This window comes from Manacus vitellinus, unplaced genomic scaffold, assembly GCF_001715985.3.
Source record: "Manacus vitellinus isolate BGI_N305 unplaced genomic scaffold, ASM171598v3 scaffold_6_pilon, whole genome shotgun sequence".
Taxonomy (NCBI): Eukaryota; Metazoa; Chordata; class Aves; order Passeriformes; family Pipridae; genus Manacus; species Manacus vitellinus.
In genome coordinates, this window is record NW_021940750.1 from 9,821,542 (window position 1) to 9,846,951 (window position 25,410).

At 35.0% G+C, this 25,410-nt stretch overlaps 1 protein-coding gene across 2 annotated transcripts in view; it reads right to left on the reverse strand.

Moving 5' to 3' along the window:
• The window catches only part of GPHN (gephyrin), a 287,967-nt gene that overhangs the window by 61,997 nt on the left and 200,560 nt on the right, over window positions 1-25,410 (reverse strand). The window contains exons 4-6 of one of the 2 annotated variants that reach the window (XM_029964123.1): window positions 14,315-14,371; window positions 12,254-12,325; window positions 6,292-6,333 (exon numbers count right to left, since the gene is read on the reverse strand). In XM_029964123.1, coding sequence (XP_029819983.1) covers window positions 6,292-6,333; window positions 12,254-12,325; window positions 14,315-14,371 — 171 coding nt within the window. The remainder of the gene's footprint in view (window positions 1-6,291; window positions 6,334-12,253; window positions 12,326-14,314; window positions 14,372-25,410) is intronic. The other variant, XM_018082606.2, reaches the window with a different exon arrangement.

Consider the following 25,410-nt stretch of genomic DNA (forward strand, 5'->3'; position numbering starts at 1 on the left):
TCAATATCTGAATAAACGTTGATGGGGAAGAGGCAAGAGGCCAGTTTGGAAACTTTAGTATTACTGTTTTTGCTTGTATCTGCTCCTAGGCCTGCGGGCCTCCATCCCTTTAATGCAAGGTCTGTGGAGTGAAAACCATCTCTCCACTGATGTTTGAAGGAGTCTGACTCAAACTTGTAACTGCTAACAAAGTCTACAACCAATATTTCATGCCTACAGTCTTATCTTCCAGGAAGTTGACCAAACAGGTAACATTACTTGCATTTCTGTGTGAAAGGATTATGAACACACACAAACGGGAACAAAAAAATCAAAGACTCTGTGGCTTCAAAAGCCACCAATCAAGTGAACAGTTCACCTTCAGGCCCAAAAAGCCAATAAAAGGCCATCACTCAATTTCTTACATTTTTAAATCATCTTTAAAGTTAATTTTCACCTTTTTCTGCTGGTGTTTACTAGCAGTTTTGGTTGGAGATTTTTATAGTTATTCTAAAGCAGATAGCTGGACTACTTTTTAAACTATATGAGTAGGAACAAAACATGTTTCTCCATGTGGTACGATCATAATTTCTGCACTAGAGTAACTCCAAAGCAGTTATTTTAGTTAAGCTTAATATTTTTATTTGAGCTGAGAGCACCAAATTTGAAAGGCTTCAAGTACATGAGCTAATACTAGTAAACACAGGGAACAATAATCTTATATGTGGTGTATATTATAGTCACTGATGTATACAATATTCAGCCAAAATCTCAGACTTTCAAAAATGAATAAAGCTCTTTTAAGTTAAGCTTCAAACAAGTGTACAGGTGTACTTGAAGCCCTTCAAATTTGATGCTCCTAGCTCAAGTAAAAATATTGAGCTTAACTAAAATAAAGAAGTTGTTTCCATGTTACAAAATTACATTTAAAAACTGGAAAAAAAGGAAGATAACATAGGGAGCACTGATGGGAACCCACTGACATTTGGGCTATGCATTACTGATACTGACACTGCTGTGTATATCTGATTTCCATGTATTAAAACAGACACTGCGCACTAGAGATACATGTAAATTAGATCACATGTATGGCATTTCATATCAGTGATTACTTCAAAAGCTGTAACAGTAGTGTAATAAAAGCTTTGCTCTACTTTGATTCATTGCTATTTCAGAATCTAGACTAATTTTTCCACAGATTCTATTACTGAAGCTGACTGAAGAGTTAGATTGCTTTGGGAGCTGAACCTAGTGTTATTAAGTGTTATTACTAGTGTAATAGAATGCAAAATAATGTCTGGCTTTTCAAACAAGCTGATTTAAGTAGTAAACAAGTAAATTCTAAACACTATATACTGGTGAACAGCTTAATACTGGATTTTAAAAGAAAACAGTGGTTGTCTAGAAAAGAAATCTCACAGTTATATCTAATCAAGTCAATTTTATTGCCATACAGTCAAAAAAATGGTACAGCACAAGAAAATGGAAAAAACTCCTCTGCTTAAATGGATGTGTCTTTAGTGAAATAATGACAAGACTGACTTTGGAAAATGCGAAGGAGTCTAAGCTATAATCAGTCAAAAGGAAAATGACATTCATAGCTCTCTAGCTTGATCTAATTTGTTTCATAAAGAACTGCACATCTCTAGCAGGGTGAAATGTCTCCCTATTTTGTGGTACAAGAAGCAAGGGGAAGAATTTATTAAAAACTGAAACATAAAGATTTGTCTTGAAACAAAAAGTAAGGAACTTTAAAGTTCCAAATGGGGAAGGATGGAAATTATTTCTTAATTACTTGGGGTTTAGAATATAGAAATGTATATTACATTATCTGGAAAATAGTTGTGATTTTATCATTCAACTTCTTATTAACATTTTGTAAGGTATACTATATAAAATAGTTTAACCTAGAGCACTTAAAAATCTTCATGTGGTCTCTGAATGGTCTTCTGAAGTCAACTACCTGCTGCAGGAAACAGTATTGACTCTTGTTTTCTGAATACTGCTACTTAATTCCCTGTACTGGTTACCCTGTATAATTAGGTAAGACAATACAGGTCTCTGTTGTTTTATTAACAATGCTAAGTATACAACCAAATCGATAAGTATGCAGCCAATATATACTCTAAAACTATTTTTATGGAAATAATTATATTTTGTGGGAGAGAAAAGTAATATTTTGCAGATCTTTCACAATAAAAGGTATCATGTTCTAACCACTCAATGAGGCTAAATAAAACATGTGACAAGCTACAGACCTGAGTGTCTTCCTCTTTGAAAAACTTAATTTGTTTAGAAAGTAGGAATAGCACTGCAGTAAACATTTTGTTGCCACTGTCCTTCCAACAAGCAGATCAACAGGTTTCCTTCATTACGCTTTTAGCCAAACACAAAGCGCATGCAAAAGCCAGAGGACAGGGAGAGAGAGGGAGACAGGGGGGAAAGAAACTGATGGTGGGAACAGAAAGTTTGAGACACAAATGAGAATAAAAAATGGGGCCATTGCATAACACTACCTAAGTGTAATTTTATACATTAGGACACTACGGACCTTCATTGGACAATCTATTCAATTTACATTGTGTGTGACATTTTTAAGATACAAGCTGATGTCAGAGTACTTCTAAAAATGTAAGTGAAGCCAATTTGATGGAATAATTTCTTAAGTGAACTACTGCTAATTAAAAATAAATTACTATGTTTTGTGACAACTGGTTAATAAGTAAATTACAGATAAATTATACATATACTATACTTCACAACTGCTAAGTCATTATTAGTTCTAATTAATAATTTTAGTCTTAGACAATCATTTAAGCAGCCCTGCTAACATTCACAAAAATTACAGGCATTAAGCTAACTGGTTTTCATCAAGGGTGAAAACCTTTATTGCATGCCGTGAAATTTAAAGATAATATGAACATATATTTTATCATTATAGCATTTTAGAGTATTAAAGCTTTACTTCTCTTGTCACAAGGAAATCACTACTTAAAGAAACTCACTCCAATTTCACTGAATTGAACCAAAGACAACATCTGATTCTAGACAAGTGGAATTGCTAAGGTGCTGACTGGAGATAAATAGGTATATAATACTACTATCCTATAATGCCTGGAGCTCAACAAACTAGGAAAACCTTTCTGTACCTAAAAGCAAGCATAAGTTTCTAAAATCTTTCTGCCCATTCCTCTCAAATAGGCATCAGTTGACCACATCTACAGTTTCATCCATGCAACTGGTGACAATAAAAAGGAACAGGTGAAAAGCTTTTTCTAGTTTTGGACTGAGATGCAAAATAGCCTCTACAAGAACATTTTCTATGAAAAAACATAGGCAGCAAAATCTGCCTTAAATTCTTCACAATGCAGAATATGCAGGTACCGTTTCTCTTCTGCTGGAAGATATTCTTTAATCAAAGACCTCCTATGTGACAGCAAATCCTCGATAGTACACTCACTTTCCTTTTTGGCAACCTGAGCTGTACCAGTGCCAATCAATCCAATTCCAGAGCTTTTCTTAACAATGAAAATTGCGAGGAAATTTTTTATGATGAATCTAATACATCTATTTCCTAAAAACAGAATTCAGAAACCATTTATATGAGGTTCTCCCTTTTATCTTTCGTTGTACCTTTGTCAGAAGGCACATTCAGCTGAATTCCCACAGCACTGATTCCATTTCTCTTGTCATTGTGTTCCTGATATCATCTGAAGGTCCAAAGCTATTTGGTGATGACTTGGACAAAGAAAAGTAAGAACCTCCAAACCTAGTGCTTTAAGAATTAGCTTAAGAAAAATATTTTCTTGGAATAAGAACCACAGAAATAGGTGTGGACATAAGAAACAACCTTGAGATCCTATAAAAAATGTGGTCCTTTTTTCCCTCCTACATATGAGACATTATACAATACAATATTACTCATTTTCTTCCCCTGATCAAAACTGCTGGCAGGCTTTCGGACTTGATTTAACAATACTTCAGTTTGGGAGATTTTCTATCACGTCATTTAGAGGCCAAGATGTTGTTTACTCATAGCAACCTTTCCCATTTTCCAAAATAATAGCAGATGACATTGAACATTGCTTGATACGGATCCTGACATTAAGTTGTATTTCCAAATGAAGAGTCTCTCACAAAGATAGAAGTGAGACTACAAATCCTTTACAGACACCAGAGAACCTCCAATCCCTTCCTGCCTCTTCAAATAGCTACAACTACAGAGACCTTAAATTTCAATTTATTTGTTCCTTTGGATCTGTCACTGGCTCGAATGGTCTATTCAAAAATACACAGGGTGCTACCCTGCCACCAGAGAATAATGTATCTGTATTTTTTTTACACCTTCAGTTTGCAGTTTAAAACAGGACTGTTTAGGTATTGCACTGTGTGTTCCATGAGCATGAAGTTCTGATTTCTGATTAGCTAGAAACTGCATCAGAAGATGCCTGCATTTTAGATAGGAAGACCTTGCCCTTGGACAGAGTATAAAGGATGAATTGCTTTCACAGTCTTGCAGTGGCATCTTGATACTTCAGCTAGCAGAGTCTTTTCTACAAATTGCAAATAAGTGATAGCTTCGGAGAAGGCAAAAAAGTTTTTGGAATCTGATCAAGCAGGAGACCCATACATGTTGACTAGTCACCAGCTGCAATACCTTGGTAGGTATTTCTTTCAAAGACAGTGATCCCTCCATAAAGTGGAGGGAAGGACAAATGACTGAAGTTGCAGGTAAAGCATGAAGAGTCCAGTTTCCCTGTAAGTGACTTATTGATTCATAATCTCTAAGAGCATGTTCACCATTTTTGCTGATGGTGATCCACTGCTTTTTCTTAATTTCATACAGATATTCCGAAGAACGGAGTGAGGATGGCTTCTGTCTTGCATCTGTAAGCACTAAACTTAATTTCCTGCCCCTGTATTAGCTCAGAAAAAAGTGTCTTTGTATGCACATGAATATAGTATAATTTATTTATTCTGTATTGGTGTTTTGATGATAATGATAAAAACAACGAGGCTTTCATACGATACAGTAATGAGTTACAATAACTGCAGAATACGTATCAGGTACTTTTAAGAACAAATACTTGATTATTTTTAGAATTACTTGTCTTCTGGCGCAGCCAGACAATAACTATTGATCCATTACAGAAAAACTGGTAAGCATCTTTCTTCTTAAGAACTGTTCTATTATATCTTTTGCCTATTCATATACTGAAACTAGGAAAAAACCTTCTATTACTAAGGATAAGGAAGTGCTAGAAATGATTGCTTGAGAAGCTGAAGATTTTGAGAACAAATTACACATCAGCAAGGTACTGGTTACACACAGATCTTTCTGTTTAGGGACAAACTGATCGAGTAGGTGAGCTCTTTATGCTTGCATTTTGTATAATTTTCATGAATTCAGATCAGGTCTAGAACTTGGCCCACAGTGTGAGATAGAGCGAACTGTTGACTTTTTATAAGATCTTGCCAACTTTAAGGGATTATTTTAAAATACAGAATAAATAACTATATCTGCTCAAGACTGACTCAGTATAGCAGAAAACCTCAAATCCATCTTTTTTATACTCTTCCATTTATCAATTATAATAATATGCTGAAGCCTAATCTTTACATAGCAGGTAATGGTGTTAATTTGACAGTGTTTTATAAACTCTGTTTCTATCCCATGATATTGTGAATTCTAGTTTATCTTAACATACTTCTTTTTCCCCCCATTCTAATTACAGTTGAAAGTATTTATTTTCAAGTCCTGTTAAGATGGTACCATACCTCATTGTAGAAGATGATCATGAAGCTGATACAGAAGTATTTAAAATGGTTTATGCATTTTGGCAGGCCGTGACCCAAGCCAGAGCTTTGTGAATTAATAATGAACTTCAACTATAATGAACATACCTATATCTAGACAGGTAATTATAACTTGATGGTCATCTTTACAGAGCCTTTCCAGCTTCACTATCTGAAAAGAGGTCAGACTAACTGGTGCAGCATTTGGCATTTTCTTATTTTTATTTTAATGTAAGAGATAACTAAGTATGCTTTATCATATAGTTTCAGCTCATGTGCTATGTAGCAGATGCCTAGCTAGACTATACATCATGGTGGCCCCAGACTGGTACAGTGATTTTAAAACCACGCTGAACATGGTTGCAGATTGATCATGCAAAATCTGCCCCCCAAGCTGATTTTTCCCCACTTGTGCACAGTGCAATGCAAAAAAAAAAAAGAATAAAAGTAAATGAAATCAAAAAAGTGTGATGGGTGAGCAGGTCGACTGTGTGAGAGAACACGTGCAAAGTATACCTCAGAAACACTATAGGTGGATGAGCACGAAGGGAGTCGAGCCTGGTTGTGCAGTGGGGAAAAGAAAACATTGTTAAAAAAGAAATGGTGGCACAGTAAGGGTCTCAGAAAGTTTTCTGTATAGGTGGTTCCAGCACTGAGATAGTAACAGGGGGTTCATAAAGTTTCCATGACCAGCTGTTTCATAGACTCCAAATTTATGCCTTTTAAGGTGGAAGCTTCTTGAAAGAAAAAAAAAAGTGTTGTATTTGAAAAATAATTAAAACTAACGATGAATCTGAAGACAACTATCAAGCCTTCCTCCTCTAAATAACTGACAACACTATCCTTAGGACAACAAGGTATTCCAGGATGAAACTTTACTAATCTCTTTCATTTAAAACTATTAGTTTTATTCTAACTCTGCAAAGGTTATAATGTGAAAATCCATTATAGCCTGTATATCTTTATGAGTTGACATACTCAGAACCAGCATTTTAACAGTGGAGGTTCTTCTTCAATCTCACTGCCCCAAAAACCAGAAAAACTTGCAAAGGTCAATGACTAGTGGACAAATATAGGTTGGTAGAAAACTGCAGATTATGCCTCTGCGCAACATAAAGTCTGTGATTCTCGAGGGACTCTGTCCACTGTCAGAAGCTTGCAGTTAATTGGTAACACTAGTTTTACTGATTGCTTAAGACACATTTTGTTTATATGGGATAGCCAATACTCTAAACTATTAATCACGCAGACATAAATCAAGTATTAAAAAAGGACTCTCCAGTACTTTATAGGAAAATCCTTTCTTTGAGTGAGAATATTTCATGTTTCACTGTCTGTGAAGAATGAGTAAAAGCAGCCTAATAAGTGAAAATTAAAAAGACATGGTTCTTATAAATGCACTAAAAATCTCCTCTTGATTTTTTTTCTAGGGGGGAAATATTAATTATGAGAAGCCTTAGCAAAACTTCCTCAGACTTAAAAAACTGTACAGCAGTTTAGATATATTTGTGGTAAAGATGAATACAGCAAGAATTTCCACATAAGTTATTAGTGACCACTTGCTGACTTAGGTATATAATGGACTGAGTAGAGAACATGGTATTCCTAAGAAGTCTTTGAAGAGTATTCTTCAGTCTCAAATATGTATTCCATATTTTTTCATTGAAATATAAAATATCACTTCTACAGTCACATTGGTCTGTGTTAAATTATGTCTCCATTATATGTTTCTATACAATTGATTTTTCCTCCTTGAAAAGTTTTTAATACTCTGAAAATATTTTTGTTCCTTTCTTGCATTGTGTATTTCATTTGCTCTTCCAGATAACACTACCAAGAAAATTTGAATCACTTCACATCATCTTAAATATTCACATCCTCAGCACGTTCTTCAACTGATGAAATGTTTTTTTATGTTGAGATGATTTGCAGAAGGATTAAGACAAAACCAGAAAATTCCTTCAGACAAATAGCAAGAGCAAATCCCACAGTTTTAAGAAATCAATTATTATTCTTAAACATTTTATTTTATAATTAAAGAAAAAAAGAAAAAAGAGAGATCCTCTTCTGACAGAGCAAAAACTGTTCCTAGAAACATTGCTTTTGAAATCTTTCTAAGAAAGACAGGTGTGCTTTTGCTCAAAACAGGGGTGCGGCTATTCACCCAAGACTTTTGGATGAGTTTCTAATTAAGATTCTCATAATGTCCAGCCATTAGCTTGGGCTTTGCAGGTGAGAATCCAAAGTATGCAGTAATAGCAAGAAGCATCACAGCATCAGTTTTTAAAGTCTGAGCAACCAGATTAACAAAAACAACAATGGTGAGGAAGTTTGGAACCATACTCCATAAAGATCTCACTCTACCTACTCCTCCCACCAATTCACAAGGGGTATGGTAGACACTTGTGTACTTTAATCTTCTCTTAGACAACTACTACAAGTAGAATACTATTACTTTCCTTGTCAAAGTATCCTGTAATCTAATTATCCATATTTTCATTAATAATGAAACCATTTAACTTCATTTTTATTCCAATTAGAATTTAATAACTGCAAGTAATTTTATATTTCTTTTTCATAGTTCTAATTCTATAGAAGCAATGATAATATTCCCTTCAGCAAGATACCAGTATATTTTATTTCTTCCTATGCTAAAACACACACACACACAATTTTCCTTAATCTCCTAATCTTACTTCAAAATTAATTTTTTTTATGTATAGTCTCTCAATGTACTTATTTAATTTTCTCATAATGATTAAATTAAAGATATACTGAAGTGTTCTAGTCTCAAAATGACCTAATGTTCTTGAGGAAAGGATTATGCTCACAGCACACTCCTGTCATGGGGATTGTTGTGTGTTTTATCTTCAACTGGATCACACAATGTGACTGTTTAATCTGCTGCACACTTAAAATTTCCTGATCATTTCTATATGTTGCTTTCTTGCTAACTAGTTTCCATTTTTAGCATCTGCCCAATTCCAGGATTTTGTAAGCTTCTGTGCTATTAAAATTAAATGTCAGTCCTTTTCCAAGCTCCTTGGATGTTTCTGCAATCTATCACCAACTCTACTTAAAATTTGTTATCATATATGAACTTAAGTGATTGTTTCTTCCAGTTTGACAGAGGGGGCAGCTCTCCTTATTTTGCATGCTACTGGACAACCCCTACATATAATGTTAGGTGAAGCTAATGTGCTAACGTGCTCTTTCCCCCCTATGAACATTCAATTTAAGGGTCAAATTATCAGTCAAAGAAATTCCCCACCGTGAGAATGATTTAAGAAGAGCTATTTACATCAACTGAGAACCTGGTTCAAATGCTGCAAGAGCAATTTGTTGTCAGCTGGAAGGCTTTATTGGCTTGACTCAGATCTTTAATAATGGAATATTAGGATCAAGAACAAAAATCATGTAAATGTAATCCTTCATCATGGCCAAAGAAGGTAGGTACTTAAAGTCAGACAGAAAATGCATGCAGGAGACTGTAGACTCTGAGAGACACAGGTCTGTATGAGAAATTATTATCCCGGTTCCATTTAACATAATCTATTGACAATATTTGGCCTCTGCTATGAATTCTGAGAATGTTTTTCCTGAACAAATCCAGAATCTTTGACTTGGAACCATACTGGTTAAAAGCCACAAAAAATGGTTTGGCATATCACTTGGAAACTCTGTGTAGAACTTCTATACGTAGATTCAAATTTTTTTCTGATGGGTTTTCCATAATATTTTTCTGCAGAAATTAAACTTGCATTTGAAATTCTTAGCCTGCACAATTACAAAAAAAAACCAACCCCCAAAAAAATGTCCAAAGCACAGACCGAAGCATTATTGTTCTGCTGAATTTCACAGTAATTCCACACTTTCATAAGGGTATTGGTTTTAGCAGGTATTATGAGTTCTAAAATATAAACCAGTCAACTCTTTCACTGTTGATCATGTCAGTAGCAAATACACTTGCTACATTAATTTGAACAGTGGGGGAATGCTAACCTATCCAAGTGACAGAACACTATTTTTTCTCAACAATTCAGTGTCAAACCGGTCTCTGGGAGGGGCCAGAGTATTAAGTAATGAAAATAACTTCAAGATGAATGAATTTCTCAAGAAGAAATGCAAAATCAAATCTTAGGTCAGGATTAACTTTTTGTAAATGGTTATGTGTTACTGCTGATATTAAAACATATTAAAACCAAAAACTACTCAACCTCCAAAATTGCTTAATTAACTCAAATTTTCATGTATGTTTTCAGTGCAATTTTATTTCAAATATCTAGCAGGCTTTCTAAACTTTTGGTGGCATTGGGGATATTCTGCAGAATTCCAGTGTTTCCTACATATTTCCAATAGCCTTTGAATTTAATCCAGAAAGCAAGTCTTTGCAATTCATTCTGGAACAAAGGTTCCACCTTAATGGTATTTTGCAATACACAACTGTGCAATAGCATTTCATTTTCACTTATGGAGCTGGCCATCAGATACTACATGCTTCCCCTCCCATACCATTCAATAGTTTTGCCATGTTGTAGGAGTATCAGCAGCTTACATCTAAAACCCTTTCCAAAAGCATATGGAAAAGATGAAAATTATTTTAACAATGTATTATTAACAGATTCCTCATTTTTTTTTTCTCCAATTCTCCCCTATTGAGAATTGTCCAATATTTCTTTTCTTCGATCAGTCATTTGTATATTGTTTTTTAAAATGCTGTCCTGTCTAAAATATCCATTATTACTGCATGAGTCAGAGCAGCAGTGACAAAGCAGTAAATTTTAGCAATGTGCCCTGCTTGTTTTAAGAAACTTAAAGGCGTATGCAGAATATGTGGAACATTTCTTTGTTTAATTACTTACATTCTTTACTGACTGACTGACTTAGATCACGTAGGATATGGTCAGGAAATAACAGATAAATTGCCACAGAGGAACAGGACAATTTCATGACAACTCATGTAGTCGTTGTCACGGCTAATGTAGTCACAGCTTTTAATTTGAAATCTTTCCCCATGTGACAATCTGTGACATAATGTGTGATTATAACATCTTTTTTGTAGTACAAGATTTCACAGCATAACTTTTTTTCCTGGCTTTATATTTATTCTTAAGCATTAAATCACAAATTTAAGAATGAGTAGTTTAAAATAAAGGAACTTGCTTTATCTTGATTGTGACTAATAAATTTGAGTTACCACCAAATCTGAAATATATTCCCCTCAAAGCTTGATTCTTAAAAGATTTGCCAGGAAAAAGATACTGTCCTTTAATCAAATTTATTTTATAGAAATAAACTGCAAAATATTAGCAGTTCGATTTCCTGGTATTTGACCTGCAAAAGATTATAAACTCAAGAACTTGTATTTGACAATAAGCAGTAATCATCTTTATGTCAGATACATAGCTGGATAAGCAAAAGCACCCAAAGGGGTAAAAATTATCAAATTGTTATCATTACCAAAATTATCTTGCACTGTATAACCTTAGTGAATTATGCATTAGAATGATAGTGCTGAGAATGACAACAATCACAGTGTATGGAAGACAAACAGGACATGAATCCAAAGAAATTATTCAGAGAACCTCCAGTGAATGGATGTGCAAAGGGATAAAGGGTTACTAAGTTTCACATCTACTATGCTAAAAGTGTCATTTTTTCCTTATACACAAAATTATGTGGCTTAAAGTCACTTCCATAGAACTGCTGATCTTAATTTATGAGTTGAACTACTAAACATGAGGTCTGTAGTGTTATGCTGGATTTAACTTGCCTTATTAAATATTTCTGTGAAAAATGTGCAACTTTATAGGGGTGTCATGAGATACACTAGATTTTAATTATTTTTCACATTTTTTTTCATTAAGGAGTAAATGTAATGCATAGGAAATATGCTGCAGAATTTTATGCATTAGTCTGCTAAAAAAACCAAGCAACAGAATTTTCACAGCTGTCATTCAGCCAAATATTAACCTAACCCAAAAAGACTGAAGTTAAAGACAGAGGTACATGTGAACCTATACGCTTTTGGGTTACCTTATATTAGCCACAGTTTTTGGTTCAGGTAGGACTATCAAACCCTGGCAGAAGAATTATCCTTTTAATTAAGGGCATCTGTTTTATTTATTGCTAAGTTTAATATTCAGGAAACTTTAAAATATGCAACTTTGATTTTGGAAGTTTTAGATATGCAACTTTGATTTTGGAAAGGGATTTTTTTTTTTTAGTTTCTGTAAAGCCAAGCAGTTTGATTAGCATTGATTAAAATGCAGTAGGATGTCCTTTTAAACAAGCTGTCAATTAGGTCAGGTTTCTCATACACATTAAAATGAAGCCCCAGCCAGAAAAGAAAGAAAACACAAAGGAAGAAAGAGAGGGAGAAAGGAAAAAGATGGGGATGAGAGGACAAACCAATCAGATTTGGTGTTACCAGCCAGCAGAAGTTTTAAAAAAATCAGATGACCGAGTGAAATCGTACATTTACTCGGAGAGAGCATCCTTTGACATTGCCTTCTAGGTGATCTCTGAGCTCCTTCCGCTTTCGACGGAGCTACATGTAAACATCAGGAAATGAATTGAAAAAGCAACCTGTTCTCATAATCGGTTTTTTTTCTACATTTTTATTTTGTTCTTTTTTTTGGTGTTTTATTTTGTTTTTAATAAATCATAGCTTAACGCATTTCTCACTGCCTCTGCCAAAACATTTCAAGACATCAAAGTGCTTTGAACAACATGGACACACAAGCTCAGTAAACTTGGAATCTGGAAGCAAGACATCTTTGCCTAACATGGCTCTTTCCCACTACAGGAAAAAAAAATTGAAAAATCAAGAGAACTATCATTCTAAAGCTACTGAATTTCTGCTACACTGTTTATTATGTACGTATTTATTTATTTCCTTGTTTATTGGTAAGGCTATGTCTAGAATTTATTTCCATAAAGAATAATTTTTAGAGGTAAATTTTCATGTTTGGGAACCTCAACTAGGATTTCCCATTTTCTATAAGGAAGATTTTGTGTCTAAATATGTATTTTGGGTCATAGAATTAAATCTTAGGCAATCAGATACAGAAATATTCATCCAAAATTAGGTATCGTTGGGTGTCCATAAAAATAATAGGTGAAACCCACCACATAAATAAGCTACATCTTCTGCATATATACATGCATTACGAATCTAGAATTGTATGTGATGACCCAAGCCTTAAGACGCACAGGTCACTGTAGTTACATACACAATTTTCAGAATTTTCAAAAACTGTGCTGTCTTTTATTTTCCTCTATGTGAATTCGGTGGTCTGAATGTCTGCCACTGAAACAGTGCCTCATTCATGTTCAGTGCTCTTCTCATCTACACCGTTAATTAAAACCTCTTCCCAAATCACAAGATGAAAAGATAAAGCCTCACAGACAGTGAGGAATGCTACAGATGCCTCTAGCTAGAACCTGTATAAACAAGTAACAACTGCCTTCTTTTTCTATGTTGAGATCAATTTAAGTGGTGCCATTACTGGAAAAAGGTACATAATTAATCTTTTCCCTCCCCTTCTTTGTGCTCAGTGAAACAACATTTTCACAAAGAGCAGTTGTAGAACAGTGTTAGAGAACAGAGAGGATGGCTTGTCCTGGAACAAAGGCAATACATTCATATACAAAACCAAAACCAAAACAGAGGTAAAAAAACAAGAAGGCAGAAAAGGCAAGGAGAATGCACAAGAAAAAAAAATTAGTGCTTGAGAAAGTGCTAAAAGGAAATAAAGTGGGGAAAAGTGAAAAATTGGATAGTTGAAATAGAGGCAACTTTTGAAAAGGAACCCAAACAAAATGGCTTGGACTGCATATGATCAGCATCTTGGTTCCAAACCATTTATCAGGGTGTAACACTATGCATGGTGGGTACTGGTTTAGATATCTGCCTGTTCTGTTAAGCAATCTAAATATTTGGGCATGTTTATACAAACATCAAAAGGCAGAAGATACTAATTATCAGCAAAACAGTGGCTCCATTCATAGGCTCTTGTGAATCTCTCATTTCACCTTTATTTACTCTGGTATTTTTTTCTAATTTAAAGGCTACATATATATGAAATATTCAACTATCTTGTAATGGTGTTTTGCAGAATTAAATGCAAAAAGCGTCAACACTATAAAAGTTTAATTATGTTTGAAGATGGGAAGCAGTAGTTTGAAGATGAGTAAGCCACTTCTCCACGTAACAGGCAACAAACAACAGAGATCAGAGAAGTGGTTTAATCATGATCACCAAATTACAGGCACTTCAAGAAAGTTGTTACTATCTCTTATTTGTAGTGACATCCAAAGCTACCTAACTGGCAGCCTGCCTTCAGTAAGTTGTTCTATGTGTAGCACAGAAACAAACAAAATGTGACCCAACAGCAATAAGAATACTGAAATAAAAATGATGGGATGGTGAGAAATGGAAAAGTCCCTTCCCTCCCTCCCCTCACCTCCCCCTTCAAAAGGAAAAGTGTAGGCTATAGAAGAAAACTTGCAAAATAAATGTTAGAAACATATTTACTTTGAGGGATCCAACTCTACTAGCAACTCCTTTGCTTTCATCCGGCCGTCTAATTTGCTACAATGGGGGAAGATGGGTAAAAAAGACAGAAGAATAAAGAAAAAGTGAACTTAAAAAAATTTCCACACAATCAGTTAGCAGTACATGCAAGACATCAATTTGACTCTCTGAGACACCTCTAGAGGACAAAGACACAGACTCTTAACTTCTGAAATAAATGATGCTTTATCATGGCATTTTAAACTTGCTTTGTTGATCATTTTTATCTCAATATAATACCAATCCGGCACACATGTTGCATGCTAAATTCACTAACATTTTTGAAAGAATACGTGTTACTTATCTGATTTGGATATTAAGAATAACAAAGTTCTTAAACTCTCACTGAAGAAAAAGCACCCTATACCTTCTACAAATCATATGATCAGTGTATGCTATAACTGGGAGCCTGCAAGTATCATGACTGATACTTGACAGAATGCAATACAGATTCCTACTGACCCAGGTCTAGAGATTTTAGCCACTGCTGTCAAGATTCCCAGTTAAAAATTATGCTGCCCAACCAGAAAATTTTAATGCCAGACCAACATTAGATTTTTATTTTAAATATTAAAATATACCACATATATAATCTCCAACATCTTCTACCTGATTACTTTTCCTTTATTATATACATTTTTTCCTATGTGATTCAGAGTATGAAAGAAACAAATCAGGTAGCTTCTCAAAAGGATTCATATTTTTAGAAGCATAAAACACTCATTTACAGCAAAAGTTCTTTTCAGAATTGCTGAATCTGGTAAACAAATGTCTTTTACTGATAAATTGAACTTGTGTCATCTGAAATAGAGAAGACGACAATAAAAATTACTTTAGCAATATCCTTCTAGTCTGAGTCAAGACTGAATTGAAAGTTTTTATTATTTGATGGTTGTTTCATAGCCTAAGTAAAACAAAATCCCACATAACTGAGGTGAACCCTTTCAAACCACACTAATTGTCTTTTCTTTAAGAAATCTCATCAAGGAAGCCAAAGACTGAATGAACCACGGAAATTCAATGATGCTTTATGCTCTCTGGAGGACACTAGCAGAGGCACAAGTTAAATTGTCCTGTTTCTTTTTACCTGAGCCATGTAAAATGGAGAAATTCTTACTCAAAACTCAGTCAACAGAATGTTTTTTTTTTAACTTGCATTTGATTCTCAAGAAAACAATGCAACTAAACAATATATTAACAATTTAAGTATTTAGTTCTGATAGGGTGTCCATAAGAAAAATACACTGGAAATACTTATGTTAATCGTTGCTTTCCTTCCCTGGTCTTATGGCATTAAAATAGCATCTGATTTGAACTCTCAAGTGAAGCACCCACATTACTGTTATCATGGGACTCCAAGTAAATCTCCAATCAATTCTAATATACTAAGAAGAAACTGTCATTCTTAAATAAAATATGTCTCCTTTAGAAGACAAATTCAATTAAAATATATGCAGTTACAACCTAGTTGCTATATATTTCCTAACCGAGGAAAAGAAAAGGAAACCTCACTTGGGAAAAAAAGATCCTTATCTGAAAAGAAAACATCAGGATCTAGAGCAAAGATACTTTTCCCAATATCCTGGTTGAGACACTACCACTTCCAGGTAATAAGACATAATCTACTAGAACCCTAATTCATCTTACTAATTTGAAACTTTTTTCAAAAATAATATATTTAGTTTTGTTTTGAAAAATGAGAAAGAGAAAAAAAAAATGCTTATGATCTCACATGGAATGCTTATAATCTCACATGGAACTAGATCATTAAGAAAAATGTTACATAACACAGAAACCCAAGGAAAAGTTCTAAGTGGCAACAATATGCATTGCACTTCAGGGAAAACGTTTTTCTTGAATTACTCACCAAGTGGCTGCTCAAGTTGTGGTGAAGGTTTAGGATTCAGTCAGAAATGAGATTGGAGATACTACAGGTGCATATAACTGATATTACTTACTCTTTCTTTCTTCAAAATATATATAGAAATACATAAACAACGTGTACACTACAAGCAACGAAGTTATAAATGCTTGGACATATGAATTACAAGGAGATAGCCTAAGGTCAACTCTTGTTTAACATCCATGGCACTGTTAATATACATGAAAATGTGTTTTCTACAGGAATCTTGCAGAGTACAACTTGAATACTTCTCAAGGGATGAATCAGTGTTATATGAGTTTTGGATGAGCTATACCACATATGTCCTAGGAATGAAATAGCGTACTATCAGGAAGGCAAGTGACAGTAGGAATAAAAAAAATACTTTTTTTTTTCTCGGCAAATACCACAGAAAGGAATTCAGGTATATTCTTATCTTTCTCTGGTAAACTCCTGTATGATGATCTAGAATTTGACAGATAAAGTACTAATTCAGAAAATGGCATGGATTATTGTTTTTCAGAAACTCACTTAGACACAAGAACCCCATCACAGAGGACCACTCATAGTTATAAAAGATTACGATGAAAGGTGTGTAAGTGTTCTAAATCAAAAGTATCTATACCATAACACAAGCTAAATAAGTGGATTAAGAGATGAGGCAGGAGCAACACCACGTAGTTATTGGCAAAATGTTACCTGAAAGACATGAAGGTTTGAGAACACTGAAGGTGGCAAATTAAGATACTCAATGTAATGAAGAAAGAAAGGTGCTGTGTAGGCAACATTCCAGGAAACTAGCAAGGTATAATGCACTGACAGTTAAGATAAATGCATTATATTTACATCCCTTTCTTATTACAAGGCACTAGTAGTAGGATTTAATAGCTAAAGATTAGCCACAGGTGTCCCTATCCTGATACCTGAAGAACAAGGTGGAGTTACAGTTGGAGCACAATGAGATAGGAAGTCAGTGGAAGAAAACTTAGGAAGCAGGGAAAACAGAACCAAATAGTTAGCAAAGAGGAATGCTCAAATATACTTAATGAACTTGTTAGAAGATGAGTGAACAGAAAATGTTTTCTAAGCAGAAGTCTTGCATATGGTTTCATTATTATTCCTCTACCTTCTACCTAACAGAGCACATGAGAAATGTACCTGTTAATCTTCATCCTAGATTTTACTTCAGAAAAAAGAATTTAAAATACCTAACCATAAATACATATCTAGACCAGCAGTTATACTTGTCATAAAGAAAGAACAGCTCTGAACAACTAGCTAATCTGAGACTCTGCCTTTTGTTGGATTATTTAAAGGAAGAGTTCCACAATAGGAGAAACAGCCTCAAATATTTAGCACTATCCATCTTAAACTCCTTCCCCTTTCTGATAATATACTCTGTGTGGGCTACTCTAAAGTTTCCCTGCTTACATTCTGACAAAGAAATTGGAATGTTGCCAGACCTAAAGCTTTCAGAAATGTGTTTTCCCATCCACATTCACCAAAAAGCCAAACTCCTGTCAGACTTTTCTTCGAAATCCTGGCCAATACATGCATTGTTCATAATGACAAAAACTTTTTGATATGATGAATTTACTTAATTCTGAAATTGAATAAATGCAACACTCACAATGTAAACTCTTTACAGCAGTAGTTTAAAAAGATGCCAAGTACCTCATTCAATGCTTTGGGCATGCAATATTGGAATCACAATAATCAAGAGATCAGCATACAAAACAAGTTCAGATTATTTGCTGTTCTCCCACTTGATTACTACACAGAGATCAACGATGAACAGTGAGTAAAGACAAAATATAGAAGAAAAACAAGGGCATGAGTTTCCAGTCCAGGTTAAAGAGATATTCTGTGAAAGGTAGGTGGATGTATAAAAGCAAAACCAAAGAGTTTAATATATTTTTAATGTTGCAGCAAATCAATTTCTTTCAACTTAAAAACGCATTATGTATAACTTTTACATTTATGTATGAAAAATAGACTTGCACTTGAAAGTATTTTTACTTCTGCACTTTTAGGTCAGACAAACACCAATTAGATGGGGCTTCCTAAATAAGCAGGGAGTATTTTCAAACAAAGGGAATACAGGCTCCTATAAAAGAGACATATATTCTCAACCAATAAACATATTCCTGCCTGTGCATTATACTGCAGTATGGCATAAAAGTTTTATTATGGTTGCTTCACTTCATGGATAATGGTAAATCTACAAAAGCATAATGTATGTGAATGCTAATGAATGCCAATAAAACATCATTATCATACCATCACAAATTTTGCTCACACTGCCCACATTGTTTTTTTAAATGGGTACTACTCCTCACACTGTTCCATGTGCAGATAAGGGAATAAACAGTGCAGGTGGAACAATCAATGGTAGAAAGTAATGTAATTTTGTTGCAGTATTGAAGATCAAATGCTTTGTTAACACATATAGTGGCAAAGATAATGTAACCATGTCCTTATACAAAAGGCTTGGTAATACGCTGGTTATTTTACACCAACATGGGGCAGCCTAGTTCTTCAAAAATATCTAGTGACTTAAATGAAATTTAATGGTCAGAAATCAAATCTAAAAGTTGGTAGGTAAAATGCACAGCCAGGGAAAGACAAACTACAATAAATACAAACATTATATAGTATGTCTCTATTTGTAGTTTGCAACCGGGCTTGTCTATCTCGCGTTGGCCTCTTTAGCCACCAGCGCGCCTGTAGCAAATGTAGGCAGAGTCCTTCTCAAATCTTCATTCGTGAAGCCCAGCCATGATGATGATTTGTAGTGACTTCATGTCCTAAGACTCATTTAAACTGGAGATCTGGGCATACGAGAGCTGGGTCCTCACTTCCATTATGCAGTTAACAGTTGCACAACCCTCCTGTCACACAGCTGAAGGTTCGCCAACCCTTCTGCCAGCTCAAGGCTGCCTTCCTCCCAGTTCTTCCTGACGACAGCCCTTTTCTCATAATGCTATTGCTGCCTCCTGGATCCAAGCTACCTCCTGCTTCAAACCTCACTAAGCCCTGCAGCCTCATCACTCAAGAGCCACAAATACTGCTTTGCTTTGTTTTAGACCTTTACATTCAATTTCACATCAATTCAATACTTTAAATTATTGCATTTCAGAACTGCGTGAACATTTTTTCACTGTCTGCTGGCACATTTTGTTCCCCCATTTATTCTCTCGCTTTCCCCACAAAGGAAAGCAGAATTTGCAGCTCATGCCCCTAGTAGAGCTTTTCAAAACCCAAACACCTGTTGCATATATCAGAAATCTGTCTTGGCAAGCAGGAATAAGGTCATATTTAAGGAAAAAATAAAGATATGTTAAGTCCTAGGTGGTGAAGTTTTGCATTCTTTTTGCATACCTTTCCCAAACTGACAATTCACTTCTCAGTGCGCTGCTATTTTGCCTTGTTGTCCTAAGCTGAAGTTCTAAAAGCTGCAGCACATACAGAGCTATAGCACATCTAGTGGAGGACAGAGTCCTTTAAACATTTTTAGACATTAAGCTAACTCCTATCAGAGATACCTTGGTGGTCACGGTGAAAACTGTTGCACCAATGAAGTCACTTAGAAGTGACCTGATGGTGCAACAGGCAGGTTATAAAGTAAATCATCTCTCTGGTAGGGTTATAAAGCAAATATTTGCTCTCTTTGAGCACTTCTAGTAGCAAAATTAAGGGAGTGGTGTTCGCACTGAGGCTCAGTGTAACAAGGAAGATCTCATCTTTCTGAGAACATCTGGGCCAGTGGGACTTTAAAGGGAAGAGTAAACCTGTTTGAGGATAAGAGCATTTAAGATTTGTTCTCAAATATCTGTACTTTTGACTAGACAGGGCTGTGTTTAGAAAATCTGTATAAAGCTTCTTGTCCCATGTATTTCCTCACATCTACGTGTCCTGAGGAGTTCAACTGTAAAAGAGGAGCGGAAGGGTTAGTAAGGATACTGGAAAAGGGTGTAGCCACTAAAGCCATAGGAAACAATTAAAGCAGTGAGAGGACCTTGGAAGATGAAGTTAAGGTAGAAAGATCTGGGATTCAATTCACTTTGCAGAAGCTTAAAACAATATGACCTTTAAGTGGCTAACTACTAGCAATAACCTGGGAAGCGACTAAGGTCACTTTGTCCATACTGACAGTGCTGTTGAGTGAAACCATTGTCCAAGGAGGCTGCCTAGAAAACTTAATAAAGCAAACCAAGTGTTGCAAAGAACTGCTGTGCCAAATGCATATGAACTCCTTGCTCAAAGGCACGCCTCACATTTTGTAAAAGTATTTATAAAAGAAAAAAGCAGTCTTAAAAATTAAACTGCAATGAATGGCGCAAATTTGAAAATAGGCAACAGCTGTTTTGAAATATTGCCAAACCTGTCACTGTTTCTTACAGAATAAATCTACTGTAGGGTAATCAAGTGGGAGGCCCCATTTCCAACACAGTCATTGAAGAGAAATATGTTTCAAATGTAAGCGCTTTGAATGACTCACTTTCAGGACCCTATTTGTCATAGACTTTTTCCATAAATACATTCCTATAGTCTCCAGTATTGCTAGTTTAAATAAAAACCTACATACTGAAATGTATGCAGGTTTTAGTAAATGTAAATATCAATAAATGCCTACAGAAATTCTTGTCCAGTAACATGCAATGATAGTGCGAAAGGGATCAGAAATAGAAAGAACACTTCCATTCCTTTCACACAAGTAAACATACTGTTGAAACCTAATTGAAGAAATCAAATTCTACCCTATTCATAAATGCCCCTTTTAAAGAGATTATACATATTTTGCCTTTTAAAATTAAACTAAATGGGTAAGCAAAATAGAGGCAATTAATTTCAGATATTAACGATAATTTTAAGTGTAATAAAAATGGGGATTCATTTGGATCGTTGTCATCACTAATAATCATCAGAACACATTCTAACACCAAATCCTGAGGCATCAGTGAATAGAATAATATCTTCATGGTCATACAATTTTGAACTTGTATTTTAACATGTCATCAGAGTTTTGTTATAATTTGTGCTGCTACAGTTTATTAATTTTTCAAAGGCAGAAATTTAGAAAAAAATTAAATACTATTTTCTTACATAATCTCTTCAAGAAGCAAACAGAATGAGTTTGCTCAACTAGTTACCAATGTTCAAAATGGGACAATTCCCTGAAGCACTATAGTGCCTTCTCCCTTTTCCTGTTGTAGAAAATTAAAACAGGAAGAACAATCTTTGATTAATATTTTACTAAACAAAAAGTGACACAACTAAATAAAAATTTTCTCAAACACAGGCAATGCACTTGGCACATGCTAAATACTCTTTGCAGATCCAGGATACAGAATTGGATAAGCATTGACCTAAGCCTTACATGGTTTTAATTACAAAATAAAGGGCTTCTAACTTCCATTGTGAGAAAGGAGGTAATTAGAGTGGTAAGCAGACAAAGAAGTTGAATTTAACAGGGTGAACTGTATTAACAAATTTAGAATGGTTGTTTATGAGAAGGCTGGACAAGTGATTGCGACAAATATTCTTTTGATTCTAAAAACCTTTACCTTTTCCATCACATTTTTCTCTCATTTCCTAGCACTGTTTATTGATGCTTAGTGATCGTTACAATTTAACAGGACTATTTAATGGAATGGACTTGGTACGCTAGGGATTACAATAATGCTTTCAAAGCTTTCCAGATAAATTTATTTCATCTAATTGCTTAATTGTTCACTTCAGGTACTCTAAACTGTCATCTATTGCACTTAGAACAGATAGAGTAGGACCACACCAAAGAAATATAGCAGCATTAACTTAGTGCATGCATCTTCCTCTGGTATGGTTACACAGTAGACTGTAAACATGTGCACAGTTTTTTTTTTTTAAACAATCATCCTGAGGAATAGCGAGGCACAGATTGAGGTAGAAGCAAGAACATTAGGCCACATACCAAGTTCTCCTTTTCCAGCCAGGAAATAAGGCACAGGAACTTGGCAGAAGAATGTTAAAGAGAAAGCATCTTGTCCATTTTTCTAAAAACCTTGTGGGGAAACACTTGCTAAATATAGCTACGGTACAAAAACTTGGATAATCAAGATGATGTAAGTATCTTCTTGACAAATGAAACTCTCAAATGCTGCTAGCGATTACTCAGGCTAAGTCCTAAAAGAAAATACCTTGCCTTGTCTATCTTGGGTAAAAAAAAAAAAAGATGAATGACTATATTCACACTTGATGCATTGCTGTACCAACCTATAGATGGAAGGGTAACATGATTCTGAGAACTAGCTTTTGTAAAAGTGAAAGCTTACCTGCTTCGGTAAAAAAGACACCAGAAATGAGACCTTGATATGAAAGAGTTATTACAAAAAAAATTCTCAAAATTGAGATAAAGTTTATATTTCCTATGCCTTGTAGAAGGTACATTGTAAGTGCCATGCAAAACCAGATGATGACACACACATATTCTAGAGTAAATGGTCTATATGAGCCTTGCATTGGGCTCAGTCTGGTTTTAGATAAACAATTTTTGGATAAACCTTTTTTTTAGATAAGCTGGCTTTTTGGAGAGTTGCTTTTCTTACCACATCAGATCAAGAATGACTTCACATACTGTACTGAAATTGCCCGATTGCTTGACTACATGAAGATAGACTTGCTCTGAAAGAGGAAGTATTAATATGGATTCAATAAATCCAAAGTGAACAGGTACTCAATTCAAACAAGACTGATCTTGAAAAATACATTTTCCTGTATAGAGATAAAAGTTTTATCCACCAAGGGCAACAAATGACCACCTTTCATCAGCCTTTTTCAAAAGTACCACTCTGACTTTAGTTCACAGCACTTCATGCAGCTTCTGGGGATACCCCATCAGTAAGAGAAGAGAACCTAAAATGGTTTATGGAGCAAAATAAAGAACTGAGCCACTGTGAGATAATGTTGGAATGATAAAAAGCAGGTTTAGATAAAGAGAACACAATACAGGAAGAAAATCTAACATATTCAAGAGGTGCGGCCAGATGGAGAGACAAATACCCCCTTAGCTGTCAGCTCCTAAAGAGTATAAAAGGTAGATTCAACACTGACTTAATGGATACTGGCTAAGAAGGATGCTAGAGAAGCTGTGGAGAACGTTGTAGCTGGTGCCACACATCCTCTCCATCATTTCGGGCAATCCAGACCAGACCAGGTGGGTACACACTGACGGACACTGGACAGACCACTGAACGTATGTATTTTTGTGCTCTTGAGTACATATATATGAAAGGGTGAATGAAATCTTTTTTGTTTTAAAATACACCACCTATCTCTCCTATAATAGCTCGCACTGAACTCTGCTACAGCATCATTAAATTATTTGCTCTAATAAGAAAGAAACAACTAGAAAAAGATTGTTGTTTATCCTTACAGGTATATTTTTAAAATTTATGATTATTTCATCAAAAAAGAACACAGCAGTAAGTGATGTGGATTATTTATTATGTCAATAGTCAGTGAAGAAACAGAAGCAAGCCTTCCCGTACCTGAGCTATTGATTAAGATCAAGCTAATGTACGAATGGACTAAGACACTAAAGAAGAAGAGCTGAAGAAAACCAAATTCCTACAAACAGAACATATGACTATATGAAAATTCAGCCTATAAGATGCATAGTTTTACTCTCGAAATCGTTCTCCATAAACAAGATTAAGTCAATTGGCCTAGGTAACAGGAGCTAATATCCCCAATGAAAAAAGAATGAATGGAGATGGGAAGTCAATATTCCTCCTCCAAGAGGCCAACTCCAAAAGGCATCAAAATGATCACCAAGTGCCAACAAACTCAACAAGCACTGGTGAAAGACCAGAACTAGATATATTGAAAATGGAGCTTGAAACAATTCTGTAGAGGTGCAGTCGCAGTAATTTCTAATTGAAGACACTGGATGAAAGACACATGTAACTACACTGCTGGAGCGAAAAAGCCAAAATCATCAAACAAACCTAAAACCCCTCATCTTGCATTATATCAGAATTCAAACCAGAGATTTGCTTTGGATAGGAACTGAAAAGGTGTAGGTAAGGAAACTAATGTGAGAATGATGCACATCTTTTTCTTAAGAAAATGACAAACTGAAGTTATGAGAATTTGAAAAAAACACTTGGCCTTTGAAGACAGTGTAGTAAGAAACGAAAACTCTTGATCCCAAGACTAATTGAAAAAAACATTTCAAGGAGGAACTGACAAGTTGATGCAGCGTAAGTATACACACAATGCATGTGTGAGCCAGGATGTATGTACTGAAAGATTATTCTCTTCTGAAGGGATACACATGCAGAATAGCTACAATGTGAAAAAAATAATTTTTTCCGTGGAAAGCCTGAGAAACTTTTTTCTGACATGTTTGGAAGTTTCACTGGGCTCAGGAAAAGGATGAAGTTCTGTAGCTTAATAAAATACCAACCGATTACTAAGAAAGAGAAATGTAGGGATATTTTGCACATTAGAGCTTCTTTGTATGATTCAATATATAATAGGTGTGGAATTGTTCTGGAACTTCTGGATCTGATGCCAGTTCCCAGCTACTCTAACACCCTTCTTTAGTTCTGTTATAAGCAGTTCTTCAGCATGAGTAAGGGAAGGGAACTAGATTTTGGCACTGCTATACTATTTATCAATATTATTATTATCAATATTACTACTTTTATCAATAAATATGGCACTACTTGAAACACAGATATTCAATAAATAAAGCCAAGTCAAATAAGTACTTCCACTGAAACTCAATGTTCAGCTTGCACTTGATCCCAGTCTTGCTTCTTCCTCTCCAGAGACTTCTTGACAGGTCTATTTTGGTACAAACAAAAAAACCTTAAAAGCCTACCCCTGTAGTTTTGACCTTCCTACAAAGAGAATCTCTGATTTTAGAGAGGATTTCAGTAACTTTATTTTTATTATTTATGATGTTTTTTTCATAACCCAAGCACACCAAGCAGCTTCTTAGTTACAATGTCTCACTTTTGAAGCTGGAGCAGGTTGTTAACTAACAACCAGGGTTTGTAACCAAAATGTAAACTAAAAATAATACCTGCTAGGGCTCAATTATCCACATGTTTTGCCAGGACAATACACTCTAAACAATAAGGGGAAAAGGTAGTGATTATATGAAAATATGCTAGTATCTTAATGA